Here is a 19,918-nt window from a genome sequence, read left to right on the forward strand (position 1 = left end):
TATGTGTCAGTGTATGAGGAATTCTATCTTCTATTGTATCTCTTTTCTACTAAAAGATATATAAATTTACCTTTTCCACTGTCCATTTAAATCTAAGTTAAGTTGTCAAATACAATATTTGTTATCTCCTCTTCTGAATCCTCTAAATTGCATTTCCCATTTGATGCTGCAATTCTCACAAGAAATCAAATGCAACTGATATTTACAATTCTTTCTCTTATATTATTCTTCATAAGCATTTTCCTTATTAGTAGTTGAAACATCTTTTTTGTAAGAAAAGTCTTTTTTATTGAAATTTTCTTCATTTTCCACTAGAGTTTCTTAGGTAACGTGAATTTCTTTTTTAATGATTTGGGTTTTGTTGGATTTTAGATGATTCAAAGATCATTGGAGAATGGTGCCAAAGGAACTATGACAATAAACCAATTAAAAAGCTAGAACAAGATTTGGGGGATGAGGTCGTCAAATTTGGGACACATCGAAGTAGAGAGCTACTCATTGCTAATGCAAGTTTATTTTTGTTCTCCTATGATAATGTTGAAAGGTTAGTTTTTCTTATTGACATTAGGTTTCTCGTATTTGCTTATGTGAATGTTCTTCGTAATTTGCACATAATAAACTAATAAGAGGTTATAAGTTGAACAAAAAAAATACCTTTTATTTCCTATGCTAAAAGTGTTCGTTTACATCCTCATAGCAAATGGTACGAATCCTGGATCACTACTTGGAGATACTTGGAGAATGAGAGTGTAAAATGCATAATTTACAAGTATATGCCAAATAGAGATTTTTCATACTATTTCTCTTAGTTACATTACTATGGTATGAAAGCCAATTAAATGTTTATGTGATATTTTGCTTTACAAATTGTTCATTAAATTATAAATTTCTTGTGATTGTTTTCAAGTACTAACGTGTAGCATGATCTTTAGTAGTTTTAAGTTATTTCCTTATTTTGTGTTTTACCATTATGATTGACTATTTTTCTTTCATTAAATATATTTCTTTGGTTACTTTATTATGTCAATTTCACTTTATTCTTATATTGTTCTTATAAAATTTATACATAATGTTTACTTTTATTTTCACGTTAATCAACTTTAGTTGAGTGGTCAGCTTTCAATTTTAAAATATTCTTTTATAAATATATTGATAAATAAAAAATATCTTAATTTATACAATTTTTTATTTCCTTTAACAAAAAATAATATAAAATATCATTGAAAATTATATTTTTAAATTTAATTATCAAACAAATAATTTATTTAAATATTTTTTTGATTATTTATAAACTCGCGTAATGCGCGGGCATGTGTGTTTAGTATACACAAGTACTGAATTAATTTGTTGGAATTTATAAATTGTAAGATAGAATTAAATAATAGAAAAACATTCTAAACTATGTATGTGAGGTTTGTAAAACAAAATAAAATATCTAGATCTAATAAATTTATGAAATCTTTAAGTTGATATATTAAAAAAAAAGTTTGTAAAAATAAATCTCGGACCTCGGGAAAGTTTTGCACAAAAAAAATTATATGATTTTTACGCTTAAATATGTTTAAGATCCATTATAAATGACCACATTTTGTTGTGAGTCCCTAATAAATTTTTTCATTGTTATGAATCTTTGATATATTATAACTTTTGTTTTGAGTTCCTGTCGTCAATTAAGAGATGACATGATAATAATTGATAGTATTGAGAAGATTAATTTGTAAGGTGAGATATCATTATTTAATTGATAGTGAGGATTTAAAATAAAAATTTTAATATATCAAAGATTCAAACCAATAATTTTTTTTATTAGGAACCAAAGACAAAATTCAACTATTTATTAAGAAATTTTAACATATTTAAGCCATTTTTTTTATTAGTGATTAGTTATTATGTCGGAGGATATCTGAAAAGAAGAAATGTAGCTTTCCGTTTCCTTTCCTTGAAATTTCTATAAAAAAGTGAAGGGTTTATACTAAGTCAAAATTGGTGGCCATCTTCTTCGCTGTTGCAGTACACAAACCTTGCTTGCTTGACAAAGTACACAGTGCTTATGCTCATCAAAGTTCAGAGTTGGCAACAGAAGGCAAAGGTATGAAGTTTTGTGTGTTTTGTTTCATCTGCTACTGCACCTTTATTTTTTATTTTTTATTTATCTGTCTCTAGATTAAGTTTCAATAGTTTTTTTTTAAAAGAAATTATATATGAATACTTTAAAATAATCTTGTATCAAAATTTCAATTATTTATTATAAATCTAAAAACTATTTTTTATATTTAAATATGTTGTTTTATTATAATTTTGATAATAACATAACTTCATAATCTAATAAAATACACACTATGAAATAGTAATTTATGGTCACTGCAGCCATGGAAGGATTTTTACTGTCACTTTCACTTGCGCGATTGATCCAGTCTGAGTCAGTTAAGCCAACAGACTATAGAATAGCATTTCTTAAATTGACTTGCATGAAGGGAATTTTGCAAGAAAAGAAAAAGAATCAGCAGGTTATGGCCGTTGAATATTATACCCTCTTTTCTGAAGCAAATAATGCACTGTGATTAATCATGTGGATGTGGGACAGCTTACTAACTGATTGACCAAGACTTAGAAGTTGGAAGCAGCAGCTTGCTTGGAATTGTAGCTCTTCATTCCCTTTTCCTGATTTTTCTTCAAAAAGGGAAATTCCAAGACAAAAATGGTGGCTATCACCTTCTCTCTTCCCCAATGCAAACCTCCGGCAGGTGCTCGTGAAAGAACATAGTTTTCTTTTGTCGATTTTTTGTTAGAAGATCTCCCCTGAGAAAAAACACAGTGCTCATGCCCGTCGAAATTCATAGTTGGCTGCAGCAGCCAAAGGTACGAAAATTTTTGTGTTTTGTTTCATCTATTGTTGGGCTGATTTGTTATGCTCTCAGTTCCTCTTTCAATAAATTATTTGGAAAATGGACCTGGTGGAATATACTACTTTATATTGTTTTTTGTCTCTGCATCATCTTCTACCTTGTCTATATGTTGGCAAACACATGGGAGCCCTCTTTGACCTCTTCCCGGTTGAAAGCTCATTCAGCCTTTTTGGTTTTGCTTATGACTTCTGTATACTCCTTTTTCGTTGATAAAGAATTGCAAGGGAAACCAGATGTATATAGCCTAGTTTCGTCTGCTGCATTTGCTATCGCGTCTTTGGGATTGTCAACTCTGACTACCTTAGGATTCGAGGTTGATCTCTTGTATTTTTTCAGCGGTGTTCTAATAGTACAACTCATGAAAATTAATTTATGGTTGGTCATTGTTGGAGGGGGTTTCAGTTATTTCCTCATCATTCTTCGGTCTACTTTAGAAAATGAGTATAATCAAATCCAAGACATTGAAATTGGTCTGCATCGACCATCACAAGGAACTAACGTTTCTCAAGTGTCTTCTTCACCCCAAGCTATTGGTAATGCTCATCCACAAGCTGATGCTAGTCAGGTCACCCAAGTTGCTTTAAGTTCACAACAAGGCAATAGGCATAGAGGTCTTATCAGGGCCCGGTATATGAGTCATATAGAGGAGCTTAAGAAGGAGAATGGGAAGCTCATCGACACAATTTCCAAGCATGTCGGCGAATACCTTATGGCTAATGTTGTGAACGAAGACGGTATTTCAGTGCCGGAAATGCAAGCAGATGACAACTTGGTGGCGGATGTGTTGCCACAAGGAATCATCAACAACCTTCGTGAAACCGGGAGGCTGATGTTACAGAATGAGTGCTGCAATGTGTACAGCAGGGTCCGGAGGGAGTTTCTGAAAGAGTGCCTATCAAAATTTGGGTTGCAAGTTGAAGAGCTAAACGTGGAGGACATTGACAAGATGGAGAAGATTGAGAGTTGGATAAAAGCTTTGAACATAACCGTGAGGATACTCTTTCCCAATGAAAGGAGACTTTGCGATCTTGTCTTCTCGCCATCTTATGCTGCAGATATCTCTTTCGGGGAGGTTTGCAAGGAACTGAATATTAGTCTACTGAGATTCGCGAATACCTTAGCAACTGAGAATCATTCGCCGTTTCATTTGTGCCATCTCATCCCCAAAGTGTTCAAGACTTTGAGTGACCTGATTCCAAATTTCAATTCACTGTTTTATGGTCAGTTGTTCAGTGAATCACTCAGAAATGACGCGGTCCTTGTTGGGAAGAGATTGGGGATTTTTGTGGAGTTGGAGAGTCTTATTCACCGTGAGATGCCAAAGGAGACTGTTCCAGACGGCGGAATTCATCCAACTACTCACAAAGTAATGGACTACCTCAGAGATGTTTTCATAGATAATCAGAGTTTTTCAATTAGAACGGGAGTATCTTCATTTTCTGACCAGGTAGCCAGGATAATACAAGTGTTAGACAGCAGTTTGGAAGCCAAGTCCAAAAACTATACAGACCCTGCATTGGGCCATGTTTTCATGATAAATAATCTGATGCTTTTACAATATGAGAAATATATATATAGAGTAGTCATTTTTGGTGAAGATTGGTACAAATCAAAGATCAACCAAAACATTGAACTCTATCAAAGAAGCTCATTGGATAAGATATTGGACTTTTTAAATCTAGACAGCAATGAGTTGTTGCTAGCAGAGTCGATGAAAAAGAAGCTCAAATTGTTCAACCAGCACTTCAACGAGATATGCAAAGCTCAGTCTGAATGGCTTATCTTTGATGAGCAGCTAAAGGAACAGATGATAAAATCCATAGAAAACAAATTGTTGCCGGCGTATGGAACCTTTCTTGGAAGGATTCATGATGTTCTTGGTAAGGATGCTTATGACTTCATTAGGTATGGAATACAGAACATTCAAGACCTACTGAGCGGTTTGTTTCTTGTAATCCAACATGAAGGCTGAAGAGAAGGAAAGGATATTGAAGTTTGGGAGGGTTTAGATTACAAAAAACTTGTTATCACAAACATAATTTTAAACGATTTGTGCCCGTGTACTATATATCATTGTAAATTGATTTATACGGCTAAAATTAGGGATTGTATTTTTTTCTTTTTATGGAGTTTTTTTTAACAGTTTCTTTTTAGAGTTACGTACTAAATTAGACAATAATGTTAATTAAATTGATATATTTGCTTAATGAGTTCAAAATGAATAGTTTAATGAGTACCCATAGGGAAAATAAAATATTTTAAGGTACGTATGAAAGGCTTGGAAAACAAAAGAACATATCTAGATCTAATTAATTTATGAAATCTTTAAGTTGATAGATTAAAAACAAGTGTGTAAAGAAAAAATTTCAAACCTCAGCAAAGTTACAGAGAATGAAAGTTACATTTTTTTTTAGTTACTATTTGGTTGGAAGATCTCTGAAAAGAAGCAAGGGAAAGAGCACAAGAAGAAATCCAATTTTAAGTCAACAAGTAGAAGACAAATGTAGCTTTCTGTTACCTTCCCTTGAAATTTCTATAAAAATATGAAGGGTTTATCTCAAGTCAACAACGGTCATTAAAAGCTTCTCCGTTCTTGAAAGGAAACCTTGCTTCAGAAAGAACACAATGTTCATGCTCATCAAAACTAAGAGTTGGCTGCTGCAGCCAAAGTTATGGAGATTTGTATGTTTTGTTTCATTTATTGTTGGACTTTGTTAACTCATTAACAAGTACACTAAATTGTCTCAAGTAATAAAGTACTCGGAAGTCCGAGTGTCGAATTCAGATGGATTTTGTTTATACTTAGATTGATGCAAACTCAATTTATAAGTAAGAGATAAGAAATTTAAAGAAAATAAGGGATAAGGAATTTAAAATAGAAGATAAAAAGAGGTAAAAGATAAGATAAAGATTTAAAAGAAAAGATAAGAGATTAAAAATGCATGAAATATGCTAAACAAACATCAATTTATTTCTAGCAATGATTTCATTTAGATACTCTTTTCCAGTTCTTTAGAAAATAACTATTTTTTAATCCATTATCCCCTAAACACTATATGGATGTCCAGACCATAATAAACAATTAAGCACAGAAAATAGCAATAGAAACAAGATTGCATTAAATAGATAATAAGAAAGAGTTACATTACGAGAGTTGGTTTGCGAGACTCCCAACAATGAGGTTTAACATCTCATTGTCATGAGAGACTTTATAGCCTTTCATTGTCAAGAGAGACTTTAGACTTTAGGGGCTAATGTGGATAGAAGAAGAGGGATGGATAGAGGAAGAGAAGGGGATAATGGACATAGATAGAGGGTTTCTACTATTAGAGATGCTCAGGCTTAGGATGTATTCATTAGAGAATTCTGAATCTCTGTGTCCTAGTGTGTAGGTGTGTAGGAATGAGTGTCTTTTTCCTTTGTTTTCTACTCCTTTTATAGACCTAAGGTAACTTAATTTTTACCTGACCTCGCACTTAGCATGGACTTTCACGCTAAGCACGCCTTTAGACTTCTTCTTGGGCTTTTTTTGCGCTAAGTGTGAGCTGATAGCTAAGCGAGGAGACGCGATTGGCATGTCTTACGTGCTAAGCAAGCTGTCCCAATCTTCAACTTTTTCTTCAAGGCTTTGCATCAATTTTCCTCCAAAGTACTTAAAATCTTCTTCTTTTAACTACTGCTAATAAAACACTGCAAATATATTAATTTTTTTATTATTTCATTAAAAACAATGGTAAAGTAAATAAATTGTAATCATTCTTAGCCAAAATTGACTATCAAATTAACTCAAATTTTGCAGTTATCAACTCCCCCAAATTAAAACCTTTGTTTGTCCTCAAGCAAAAGAAAAGTTCTGAATGTACTGACACATGAGATCTTTTCAAACCTTTCAATGGCTGATCTTGAGTTTGCATTTGTCTTGCTCTTATGATGGAAGTATGAAGGAATACACATGGAGATGAAAAAGGTTAGCGAGTAAAAATTTCATCAAGGCAGAATTACCATGCTTCATCCCTCACAAGGCTAGTGTTTCTCTCAAGGTACAACTGTTTCGGCTAAGAATGTTTTTAAATTCAACAATTGAACTAATGTTCCCAACTTTGCACTTCTTCTCAGTTAAGGTAATCATACATACATATTGTGGATCACTAAGGGCTTTTTAGTTTGTAATGTGGCTGGGCTAGCAAGGAACTTATGGTTTTTCTTTGGATTCAAAGTTAGGTTCTAAGATAGTACCTATCTCATATTTTTCTGATAACCCATGGCTTTATATTTCATAGCCCCAACTTTCATGTCTTCCATTCTTAACAGCACACAAAATTTCTTTGGTACATAGTTGATATCGGCTTTTTATTTGAAGCATACTTTTTTTATTTTCTTTTTTTTGAAGCAATAACTAGCTTAAACCGGTACTGTAGCAACTTATTTACATTTAAGTGTGTGCTGTTATTGATGTTCTTGAAACAAAAATTTTCACCCAAAAACCAACAATCCTCCTCCCCCAAATTAAGGATAAATTTATCTTGACCCATGCTCTCCTACAACCTAAGATAAGGTGATCATTAATTTCAGTAAGCTCAGGTTTCAAGAACAATTTATTGCATTAGGCTCAAAAGGGTGCAAGGGATTCATTCTAGTAACATGTTGGCTATTTAGCTCAGTGACTAAGAAATCAAAACAAGGCTTTAATCATTTCCTCCTTATGTATGTACTCAATAGTGAACAAATAATAAAATCCATAAAAAATTTCTTGTTGTCAGCATATGGAAACTTCCCTGAAAAGTTCCAGGAATTTCTCGAGAAGCATGTTTATGAGTACATTAAGTATGGAATCTTTGAGATTTAAGATCGACTCAACAATTTGTTTCTTGTAAGGAAGCAGATGAATCTGAAGTCGGAAGAGAAGGAAAATCTACACAAGTTTGTGTAGACTTAGAAAACAAAAATTTTAAGCTTAAATATATTTTTGATTCCTGATATATACCCGAATTTTGTATTTGAGATAAATTTTTTCTTCGCATCTGCTCGTGATATTTAAAAATTTTGTTTTAAATCTCTGTCATCATGTATATTAAATATTTAATAACGTAATTTGTGGTAGCTTAAAAATTACTAATATTTATTTCAAAATTAAATTTAAATTTTTGATGGTTGAAAACCTCCAAATCAATTAAAGTAAAAATAAATAAATTAAACAAGAATAATTTGGTCCTCACCACAGGTGTCGGCGCTGAACTACTTCCACCACCGCAACAACAATAACAACACAGTGGGAACCACACAAATCTAGATTTGGTGCTGGAAGACAATGACAAGGTTGAAGGGGAATCGGTCACCGCGGTGGCCTTCTCAAAGATCTACCATATTGAACCACACGAATCAAGATCTGCCACGACTTTCGTCTACTGTTGCGAAGGACGATGAAGGGGTTGAAGGATGAGTGGTCATTGTTGTGTCGTTGTTGATGTTCTGCCGTGCCACGCCATGAATACAAATCTGGTTCTTACCCGTTCAATGGCATCAAGCCAGCGCGCAACACACCAAGAAATTACTATAATGTTTCATTTGTTCTTGTAATTTCATTTAAGAAACTTACGTTGAGCAAATGGCTTTTGTTTTTAATCTTTCAAGTTTTGAAGAATTTGTATTGTATTGAACTTGATATGTTTTTATTCACATTCTTCATGCCTATCTTGGTCTATTTTTGAAATTTATCTTCTAATTTATTTCGTTAATAGTCATTAAGTGAATTCCAAATCAAATGGTTTAACAGGGGATGACCATTTTTGGATGGTGGCTTCCATTTCATGTGCTGAAAAATCATGGGCAAATAAAGAAAGGACACGAGGACATTTATGGGAAAATATAAAATAAAAACCCATTTGCCAGTCACAAGTGTGCTTTTGTTAAAGTTAAGAAGTTTTGAGGTGAGGGGTAGTCTGTGTGCCAGTCACATGTGTGCTTCCTTGTTCCGAAGTTATCATCCATGAGTATAATCATATACAAAAAAGGAAGGCCTGTAAACCACTTATGCTGCCAACATCATATTCAAACCGCTTCTCCCTCGATGGTTGTCTCCACTGGGGAAGGCGTGTGCGGGAATCTAGCGCTGGAGATATGGGACACACGGCTACAACAGTGAAAGCCCGCGGTGGTGGCAGAGTGAGGGCCCACCACGGATCGACACCAGTGGAGATGCAGAGGACGCAGGAGTGGTTGACGGTGGCGGTGTGGAGGAGGAGGTGGTCACGGAAGAGGAGGGAGAAGGAGATGACCTCTTTAAAAAAAATTGAGATTTGTTTCTTTTTTTTAAATAAAAAGATTATTTAGGAAGATGAAGGTTGAAGGGAGAAAAAGGTAGGTGCTTGAAGGACTCGTGCATGACTTGGAATAGGGTTCTTAATGTTTGATTTATTTATTTTTTACTTTAATTGATTATGGTAATTTTTATCTGTTAGAAAATTTAAATTTAATTTTAAAATAAATACTGATAATTTTTGAACTATCACAAATCGCATTATCAAATATTTGACTGATTTGTTATCACTTAACTGATGACAAAAATTTAAAACAAAACTTTTCAAATATCATAAAACAGATACAAATGAAAAATATATATCAAGGATTAAATGTAAAATTCGTGTATATATTAAGGATTAAAAACATAAGTCAAAATTTTGTTATCACATAATTTTAAAGGAATTGTGCCCTAGGGCTGTATACACCTGTATGTTTCAATACAAAATAACAAACATATCACATATGTTTCCTTTTTATTTTGTTTCCATGTTTAAGATTGACTTAGGTGAGTTGGGTAGATTTTCATTATATGGCAGAAGAGAAAGAAATTATACTTAAGTTTAGATTTAGAATAATGGCTTGACTCAAATTCAAGTCCAAGTTGCAACAGGGAATAAATCTTTTGTTTTGTTAACAGATGGTTATGACCGCAAAGAAATAAAATCATACATCACTAACAAACCCTTCTCTTCCTTACAACATTTAGTCTAACAAGTCAATCCAAAGATGCTGCCCTTTAGAAATTGTGGATTTATGCAGTGTCATTGGACTGCTATGTTGTGCAATGAGTTTCTTTGGTACACATGAAAGTGAGGCAGAGTTATAGGCCACAACTTCCTGGTTTATTTGGAAGTGGAGATGCCAGGCTTTTTAATCCTGAGTCCTGACTTCACAAGACCTATTGATTCAATCAAGATCATTGACTACTAGACGGGAGTTTTTCCCTGTAGATGCACTGCACTGATAATTCAGTCACAGTGGGATCTCAGCCATTTGGTTCGATTAATCAAATGGCTGCCTCCTTTGAGTGAATGAGTTAAAATAAACATAGTTTGTGTAAGGAACATATTAAAGTGGCAGGATTAAACAGGAACTTAGGCAGTTGCAGATCCACATATGAATGAGGGGTTACACTTGCATCCACTCACTTTTAAAAAATTAAATATAAATATTTTGAATGTATGTCTCCCTAATTTATATATTTGAATTATCTGTCCTTAATTTTTTACTTCTTTTATGATAATAATCTTTAATTTTATTATTAAGTAGATTGTCTCTCCTGACTTATAATCCTAGATCCGCCACTAAACTTAGGTGGCACTTCTTCATTTGTAGCAGAAATTTTTGGAGCACTGGGAGGATTGATGTTGGCTAGGTGAAGGGATACAAGAATTTGGTTCTGGATTTCAATCATATCGTGGTTCAAATTCTTATTCTAGCGGCCAGTAACATAAAAACATCATTCGAAAGCTTGAAGGTTAATTAAGGCCAGAAATATGGAATTCTACTAGTGGACCTGGTTAATAAAACAAGAATACATGAACTACACAATACTGCAACAGTAGTTATGGTTCCGATCCCCCCTTTAATGCAAGTAACAGTTTTAAATCTTTGCCAGGTCATTTACATTACATGCATGTCTGCACCATAATTGAGAAGATCATAGTTACCATTGCTTGATCATGCACGTATCAATTTAGAATGTTGTTTCCGCTCCTGGAAACCTCCAAAAGCATCCTCATTGTTACAAATGATAAGAAAATGTCTAAAATATATTTTAGGTTCCTAATAAATTAGTTGTTTTTTTTTATCATTGATACTTTTGTCAATCTTTTGATAAATTAACGAAATTTTAAGTTTATTTTTTATATTAAAAAAATCATTTTTTATTAAGTTCATTTGAAAAGGACAAATAATAATTGAAAAAAATATTAAAATACAAACACAAAATTTAATTTAAGTATTTATTAAGAATTGAAAACCTATTATAGCCTAAGGTAATAAATAAAGACTAATAAAAAAATATTTTTTAAGGATTAAAAAAACAATTACCTGAATTTAAAGAATTAAAAATATATTTTTAAGAAAAAAAAATATGCCTTTCATATATTGCCACATGCCTGAAAAAAAAAATGCCGCTGAATCAAATTAAATATCGAGCATGACAATTTCTCAATTTATCAAAAATTCTACTTTTGACTACAACGATTTTAAAAATGATTAAAAATCGTTATAATATCAAATAACTATAGAAATTTTTTTGCAACAGTGACACCATGACTGTGAGAGTTGCAACAGTTCCAATCTCTTGTTGGGAATCCAAAGAAGACCGAAGAACAATGCATGATAAGAAAATAACTAAAGGCTCCACCAATAGAAGCTAACATCAAGTTAATCTTCATAAGCTGCATCATAAGACAACCTAGGAAAAAAATTAAGCAGACGTCCAAGAAATACCTTGTGTACAAATATAGGAGTATTATATTTGTTTAAAGAATATTGACTAGTAAAGAATGTGCTTAATGTCTCTTCTAAAGTCTAAAAGATAGACTCTACGAATTTTAAAGAGTAAAGATACAAGTATTAATAAATAGTAACACTGAGATTTAGGATTAAAAAAAATACAAAAAAACAAAACATTGACTTTGGTAAAATGTATACACGTGTAAAACAAATCATAAATGTATTTAAATCACTGTTTTTTTTAATCAACCGTGTTACTCAATTTAAAGCAGTCTAGGTCGTTTAACTGTTGTAAATATACCTTTTTTTCCCACTGAATATGAATGAAATGCTGATAGTAGTGATAATAGTACTCTATTTATTCCATTAGATCATACTAATGAGTGTCTAAGAATGCATATTGAAAAATAGAAAACTGAAACGCATCTAATAAAATAAAAAGGGTTTGATTGATATTTTGGTTCCCATTAATTACATTTTCAACTGCATGCTTTTAGCAAATCTTGATACGCAGATAGCTTAACCAGCTAGCAAAATCACTTCAAATAACAGTTTCATTTTTGGTATTATGAAGTTCTCAAATGATTTATGAACTATTCATATTTTTGGGATAAATTGATGATTGTATTATTACCTCTATTGTTGATCCAAATTCATCTTATGCAATTATTGATATGATTTCAATTAAATTAACTTATGAAACCATATTTTTCATAATTATTTTTTTTTAAAAAGTTCATATGAATTTACCAAATAATTATATATAATGGAATGTAAATGAATTCATATCCTAAAATTTTAACAGAACATATATTACAAATATAAATGACTATAATTGTTTGTTGGTGTAAAAAAATATATATTTTTTTTTCCATTTTTACAATTTTAATTAATTCCATTTGTGCAATCCTTACCAGTAAGATATACCTAGATTAAATAATTTGCCCATAGAAAACCTAGAGTAAACAAACAAGTTACTATAAGATTTAAATATTGCCCTAAAAAATTAAGATTTAAATATTACAATATTGTAAGGAAAGATTATAATTATTTTTTTAGAAATGTCTTCTTAATCATAACCTGTTCAAAAATGAAACATCTTACTCATAATACTTTATTTCAAGTTATTTAATAGCATCACACAGAAAATAAACGTGATAGATTATTTTACTACCTTGTACAGTTATACCTAGTTTTTGTACTTTTATAAGATAAGGTTTGCATGCTGATTTTCATCTTAATGGTTAAACAAATATTCTCAATGGATTTTCCTATTAAAAAAACCAGCGATATTTCACACTGAAACGGCTGAACAACGTCCTGAAAAGTGTGATTCGTAGATTAAAATAAAGAGAACTAACGACACGAAGAACGACAAGAAGATCAATCAAAAGATTCATTGACCAACTGGGTTCCGAAAGAAGATAATTTTTATTTTTGTATTTTTGTGATGATCCGAAAGAAGATAAATACTAAATCTAAAACAGTAACAAAAAAGAAAAATTAGTGACACAAAAAATCCAACTTAAGAAATAGAAAAAAAAAGGGAAATTATGCATCACATCAATTTTTTTTAGTAGTCGTTTCTCATTTTAGTATTTTTGCATTAAAAAGTTGAGTCAAAGGTCAAAAGACTTAATTGCAACGTTGGAAATTGGAATTATCACGTACTAAAATCAACGAATAAAAACATTCAAAAAAGCAAAGCTACCTCCAGCGAGTGTCAAATATCAATAAAAGAAACCGCTACCCACGTTCACTCTCTCTACTTTATCTTCTTCTATGGTCTCTGCTCTCTGCCTTGTCACCGTTTTCCACTTTTGCCCTCCACTTATTCAACAAACCGCGTCTTCCAAGGGGTATAATAGTCATTCAGTACTTCTCTGCCCTTCTTCTTGGGTCTTGTTCCCTCTCTTGTCTCGAGTGCAAGTGACGAACTAAACTAAACTAGCGAAGAGAAATGTCCGAAAACGGAGAAGAGAAATTACTCGCTGTGGCGCGGCACATAGCGAAAACGCTGGGCCACAACAACACCATGTCTGATGACATATTCCAAATACTATCGAACTTCGACGGAAGATTCTCGAGAGAGAATCTTTCTGAGAAAGGCGCAGATGCGGATCCCAGAGGCTGCGCCGCACTGGATCATTCCCTCAAAACCCTAGACCGCCGGATCTCTCTCTACGTCTCCTCCGACCGCCCTATCTGGTCCGACGCCGCCGACTCCGCCGCCTTCCTCGACGCCGTTGACAAGCTCGTCGCCGTCGTCGCCGAGTGGAACCACCTCGCCTCCGACAAAGCCGTCGCCGCCTGCCTCGTCCGCGCCGAGGACATGCTCCAGCACGCCATGTTCCGCCTCGGGGACGAGTTCCGCTCGCTCATGGAGCGCGGCGGCGAGTCCTTCGGCCTCACTCGGAGCTACTGGAACGGCGAGTCAACGGAGAATTTACCGTTCGAGTCAGACGAAGACGAAGAAGAAGAGGAAGCGAGAAACGGAGGAGGAGACAAGGAGGAACAGATTCCGGTGGCGCTGCCGGTCACCGGCTTCGATATCGTCATCGACGCGCTGCCGTCGGGGACGATCAACGACCTCCACGAGATTGCGAAGCGAATGGTGGCAGGAGGTTTCGGGAAGGAGTGCTCTCACGTGTACAGCAGCTGCCGGAGGGAGTTTCTGGAAGAAAGCGTGTCGAGATTAGGGTTACAGAAGCTCAGCATCGAGGAGGTTCACAAGATGACGTGGCAGGATCTCGAAGGCGAGATTGAGAAGTGGATTAAGGCCTCCAACGTCGCTCTAAAGATCCTCTTCCCTAGCGAGCGCCGTCTCTGCGACCGCGTCTTCTTCGGATTCGCCTCCGCCTCGGATTTCTCCTTCATGGAGGTCTGCCGCGGATCCGCGATTCAGCTGCTGAATTTCGCGGACGCCGTCGCAATCGGGAGCCGGTCGCCGGAACGGCTGTTCAGAATCCTCGACGTGTTCGAGACGCTGCGTGACCTAATTCCGGAGTTTGAGGCTCTGTTTTCGGACCAGTTCAGTGTGTCGCTCAGGAATGAAGCGATTACTATTTGGAGGAGGTTGGGGGAAGCTATTAGGGGCATTTTTATGGAGCTGGAGAATTTGATTCGCCGGGATCCAGCGAAGATGGCGGTTCCCGGTGGCGGTCTCCATCCGATCACTCGCTACGTGATGAACTACCTTCGTGCTGCGTGCCGGTCACGCCAGAGCTTGGAGCAAGTATTTGAAGACTATGGCTTGAAAGAGTATACAAAGCTTGAGGATAGGGTTCCTTCCTCTTCTTCTCTGTCAGTGCAAATGGATTGGATTATGGAACTGTTAGAAAGCAATTTGGAAGCAAAGTCCAGGATTTACAAGGACCCTGCTTTGCGCTATGTTTTCTTGATGAATAATGGGAGGTACATTGTTCAGAAGACCAAAGATAGTGAATTGGGAACCCTTTTGGGAGATGATTGGATCAGAAAACACGCTGCAAAAGTTAGGCAATTCCATGTGCACTATCAAAGATGCTCGTGGACTAAGGTATTAGGGATTTTGAAGCTTGATAGTAATGGCTCATCATTGCCCCCTAATGGCTTGGCAAAGTCAATGAAGGAGACGCTCAAGTTGTTTAACACAGTTTTTGAGGAGACTTGCAGGGAGCATTCTTCCTGGTTTGTCTTTGATGAACAGCTCAGGGAAGAAATAAGAATTTCCCTTGAAAAAATCCTGCTTCCTGCGTATGGGAACTTTGTTGCGAGGTTTGAGAGTGTTGCGGAGCTTGGAAAGAATGCTGACAAGTATATTAAGTATGGAACGGAGGAAATTCAAGCAACACTCAATGGTTTGTTTCAGGGAAGCAGTGGATCAACTGGTAGCCGAAAGTGAAGTTGAAGCTGCTACTAGTTGTTCTTGTGTATTTGTGGTGTAATTAAAATTAAAATACACTGTTTTTTATCATAAAAAAATGTAGTCTTGTAGTCTTGTACTATAAATACTGCTGTATGTTATTCTGCTTAGCATCATTGTGGAGGATTGAATAGGATTTTGAAGTTAAGAGCCGTTTGAGATACAAAATTATCGTTTATGTTGCAACATTGAGGTGGTTCTAATTGATCATTGCTTTCATTCATCAACTCTTCTTTTGTGCAGTGCTTAGAATAGTATAGCATGTATTTACTGAATCAAGCAATTTGTTTTATCATTTATGTACGTTTTTTTTGGTTTTATCAATTTTTTCTAAGCATGCACATTAATGTTTTACGAGCTTTTCGGGTGGAATATTAGAGCTAATGCAGCAAAGTTGTTTTCTTGAGCATTTGAACAAGATTTACTTGAGAGAAATTAAATTGGAATTGTGAGGCTACACATGGTCCATATGTTTTATATTTCCGTAATGTCTCCCAAATTGTTTGTAAATTACAAGTGATTTCTTGTTTTCGTAGGTAGAGTAACTAAGAGGGTTATATCAATACTGCCTGAAATATATAAATGGAAGAGACTGCGCAGAATTTTACAAATAATAAACAGTAACAAACGAAGAACTTATATAAATTTGTCCATTATTACAAAGATGAATTATTTAACTACATTCGAGGTGCAAATTATAAAGACATCACTTAAAATATAAGAAGAGAATATTGTTGTAGTTAGTTCTCACTAAGAACTAACTACTATTACAAAACTGGGGCAGGACATTTATTTCAACGCACTTAGCAAGATACTGGTTTGATACTTCACTAAGATGGAAACTGTCCCAAAATACATATTTTGAAGCGTCATTGCATACTGGTGTGAGTTTGTTGCATAATGCAGCTACTTCCAATGCGCCGAGCCCACAACACCCTCTATTTGTTACCTCCAGACCTATATATTTGATAAAATTCCCACAAAGGCTCAAAATACATATAAGAACAAATTATTTTCATTATTTTAAAATCATCCAGAAAACTTTTTCCTATAGAAAGAAAAACATTATGGAAATATAAAGCAAATACGAAGAAAGTTTTCCTAAGGTTTCCAAGGCACAAACCATTCTATAATATTTTCGAAACATATTAGCATGCACTTTGTATATGTGTGCACGCGTGCACGGAGAACATATCAAATTAGAACTCTTCTTATTTTAATAAATGAAAACTATAAAATTTCAAAAAAAAATTATAAATATAGATAATTAGATTGTATTTAAATGCTCAAAATACAAAATACAAATGTTTTTATTAACTTAATAAAAAAATACGAATGTTATGTAGTCACTAACTAATTAACTTTTAATCCTCTGAAAAAACTAACTTTTAATCTTAATCATCTATGTATAATGTATATATGATTCAATCTTATTGTAATAAATGAAAACTATAAAATTCACCCAAAAAATATAACTATAAATATAGTTAATCTAGATTATATTTAAATGCTAAGAATAAAAAAATTAAGATAACTTTTATAAGTGATTATGTAATCATTAACTCCTCTCAAAAATATAATTATTAACTAGCTCTTAACTTTAATCATTTATGTATGATTATACGATTCAAATAAAAGTTCTCATTTCTCAAATTAAAAATATTTTTTAATTGATATGTTCCCTCTCTATGTATATACACTTAAGTACAAAAGAATTCAAAATATTTTGGTCTAAATATTAAGGGTTTAACTTAACTCCTTTCCCCCAAAAAAACTTAACTCCTAAGAGTGCAAAATATGACCAATTTAAATTAAAATACTTTATAAATTTTATTTTTTTAAATTAATGCTAATAAATAGACGCGTTTACTTTCTTACTTTGAAGAAATCAAACTTAAATACCAATATAATAAATTCAGTGATCACAGTTCAATCAAGGTATATCATAAATATATATATATATATATATATATATATATATATATACATCTCACCGTAATTTTCAGGATGGTTGATTAGGTTGAGTATGGAGTAATATAAGTCTAGATAAACAAGTCTGCTTCCAGGAAGCATAGCTTGTATTTGAAGTAATCTCTGCACCAATTTCTGATTATATTGCTCAGCATCAAAATTTTCTTGCAATACACATTTCCTATCCCTTTCAAACTTTAATGTTATTTGAAAAGGTATGCAACCAATGGGAGGAAGCCCACTGACAAGAAATTTTCGGCATTCGTAGTCATATAGGTCCTACAATATTACGCACAAAAAGATGATTAACTATAAGAAGGTTTGGATTTTTTATGAAATAATAATTTTTTGGTAATTTCTTAAGAATACTTTTTAAAAAGTATTTTTTAATTTATAGTATCTACCAAACAAGCATAAATATTAGTTGTCGATATGCAGATGCATACTACAAAAAGAAAATGGATAACAAGACAATGAATTAACAAAAAAATGGAATTTGATGTGGCCTCTGTAAAATTACAAGTTTCTTGCTGAAAAAAATTAGATTGAAATTACTTTCCTTTATCTTTATCCCATCCCTTTTTTTTTGTGAATGATCTTTTTCCATCCTTATTCTATATATCATTAAGAAATTTCTACCTCTTAAAAATAACAATATTCCCGCTCTTAATTAATAGTTAAGTTTCTGGTTAAGGTATTATTTTGAAATAGAAAAGACAACAAAAGAAAATATACAAATAAAAGTGATATGTGATTTGAATTCAATAAAATTAGTAGGAAAATCGACTTGGAAGTTAAGAATTTCAGCAAATATAATTTATTCTATTAAGTTATTACACTGTCAAAAATATTTTGTTTTTAGTGTTTCTTCTATAATTATAAGAAAAGATAATTCATAAGATTTAGTTTTTATAAAGAACTTTAGTATATTATAGAGATTCCAGTTAAGTACTTTAAAAAATTTGTAAACACTTTAATATATCCCAATATTACTAAAACAGATAATTACACCTCTCATGATTGTTTATCTAAAAGAAAGAACAAGCATAGAAATTTCTTAAATAAATTATACATTTTTTATCTATATGTCTTCTCTCATGATTTTCTTGTTGTTATTAACTTAAAATAATGCATAATGTAGTTTTAATGAATAACTTTGGCATACCTTAATAAGGATTTGAAGCCTATCAAGCAGGTAATCTTGGTACATATTAATGTTGAACATCACTGTTGCATGAGGACGGTCATAGAACTTGAGAAGAAAGTCATTAGAACCTGCACCAATAATAACAAGAGCATCTCCAAGTATTTGTTTAGTTTCATTTTCTCCTGTAATTCGATTGAGCTTTGCTACATAAGCTTTGAAGTACTCAATTTGTTTGGTCATCGATATGGCATTGGCTGACGCTGCAGTGCAATCATCAAAACCTGATCCTCCAGATGCGAAGCAAACACCTGTTAGAAGTTCTTTGTTTGGTAGGTTTGGGTTCAAATAAGGAGGGACACCATCTTTGATATTTAATATAGAGGCAAGAAAGTCAATTACCAATTTTCCATTAGAGAATCTTCCTGTAGGTACATGACCTGGAAAATCCTTGCCATAGGGCAAATGATTTGCCTTAGCCAAACTCCCCATGATGTAGTTGTTATTACCTGAATCTGCTGATGAATCCCCGAAAACTAGAATGGATGAGAAATTGGGTTTAGGGAGAGGATCACTCCTAACAACTACAAGGGTGCAAACATGCATTAAAATGATAAGATGGACTGTGAGTGCCATTGCTATAACTTGTTTTCCAACCAATACAGTAACATATATATATATATGGCTTTACATGCTACATATACTGAATTTATTTTATACTGTTTTTTGGAAAGTACACTAGTTAAGAGGATGGAAAATGTTGATTTTTGTCTTCACCTAAGCGTGGCAAAATAAGATGGACGCGACAGGACCCGTGGTAAATGGTTGAGGTTTTCAACCTACTCACCAGTTTTTTGGTCGGGATGGGTGAACCCATCAACTTAACCCTTTTATTTAAAAAATTATTATTGATAATTATTTTTATATTATTTGCATAAATTAATAATGCTTAATTATTTAATTTATTTTTTGTCTAAAAAATTACTATTTAAAATTTAAGGTAATACATTTTTTTTTTCAATAAATATTTATTATTTAATATTTTAAAGACAAATTAAAGCAATTAAAATATATCTTCTTTTTTTTTTTAACAAGTTGACCCACAACCCATTTTCAATTTGTTTACTTGAGCATAAACAAGGTTCAGATGAAAGTATCAACCTGTTTTTTCTATGTACCAATCCATTTTTGGTGGGTTAATGGCAGTGCAAGGTGGGGATGAGTTTTTGG

At 33.3% G+C, this 19,918-nt stretch overlaps 2 protein-coding genes across 2 annotated transcripts; one reads left to right on the forward strand and one right to left on the reverse strand.

Annotated features, from left to right (window-relative positions):
• Nucleotides 1–1,964: 1,964 nt before the first annotated feature.
• LOC114376661 lies at nucleotides 1,965–15,852 on the forward strand. The gene is made up of 4 exons (XM_028334874.1): nucleotides 1,965–2,089; nucleotides 2,368–4,873; nucleotides 8,884–9,134; nucleotides 13,621–15,852. The coding sequence occupies exons 2-4, from the start codon at nucleotides 2,821–2,823 to the stop codon at nucleotides 15,550–15,552; spliced, it is 4,236 nt and encodes a 1,411-aa protein (XP_028190675.1). The 5' UTR covers nucleotides 1,965–2,089; nucleotides 2,368–2,820; the 3' UTR covers nucleotides 15,553–15,852.
• Nucleotides 15,853–16,186: 334 nt separating this feature from the next.
• LOC114396945 (GDSL esterase/lipase At2g30220-like) lies at nucleotides 16,187–19,329 on the reverse strand. Its single transcript, XM_028359106.1, has 3 exons — nucleotides 18,710–19,329; nucleotides 17,568–17,823; nucleotides 16,187–16,530 (listed from the first exon to the last, which is right to left on the reverse strand). Exons 1-3 carry the CDS (start codon nucleotides 19,322–19,324, stop codon nucleotides 16,331–16,333), a joined length of 1,071 nt encoding a protein of 356 aa, XP_028214907.1. The 5' UTR covers nucleotides 19,325–19,329; the 3' UTR covers nucleotides 16,187–16,330.
• Nucleotides 19,330–19,918: the final 589 nt, after the last annotated feature.

Source organism: Glycine soja, chromosome 2 (assembly GCF_004193775.1).
Source record: "Glycine soja cultivar W05 chromosome 2, ASM419377v2, whole genome shotgun sequence".
Lineage (NCBI taxonomy): Eukaryota > Viridiplantae > Streptophyta > Magnoliopsida > Fabales > Fabaceae > Glycine > Glycine soja.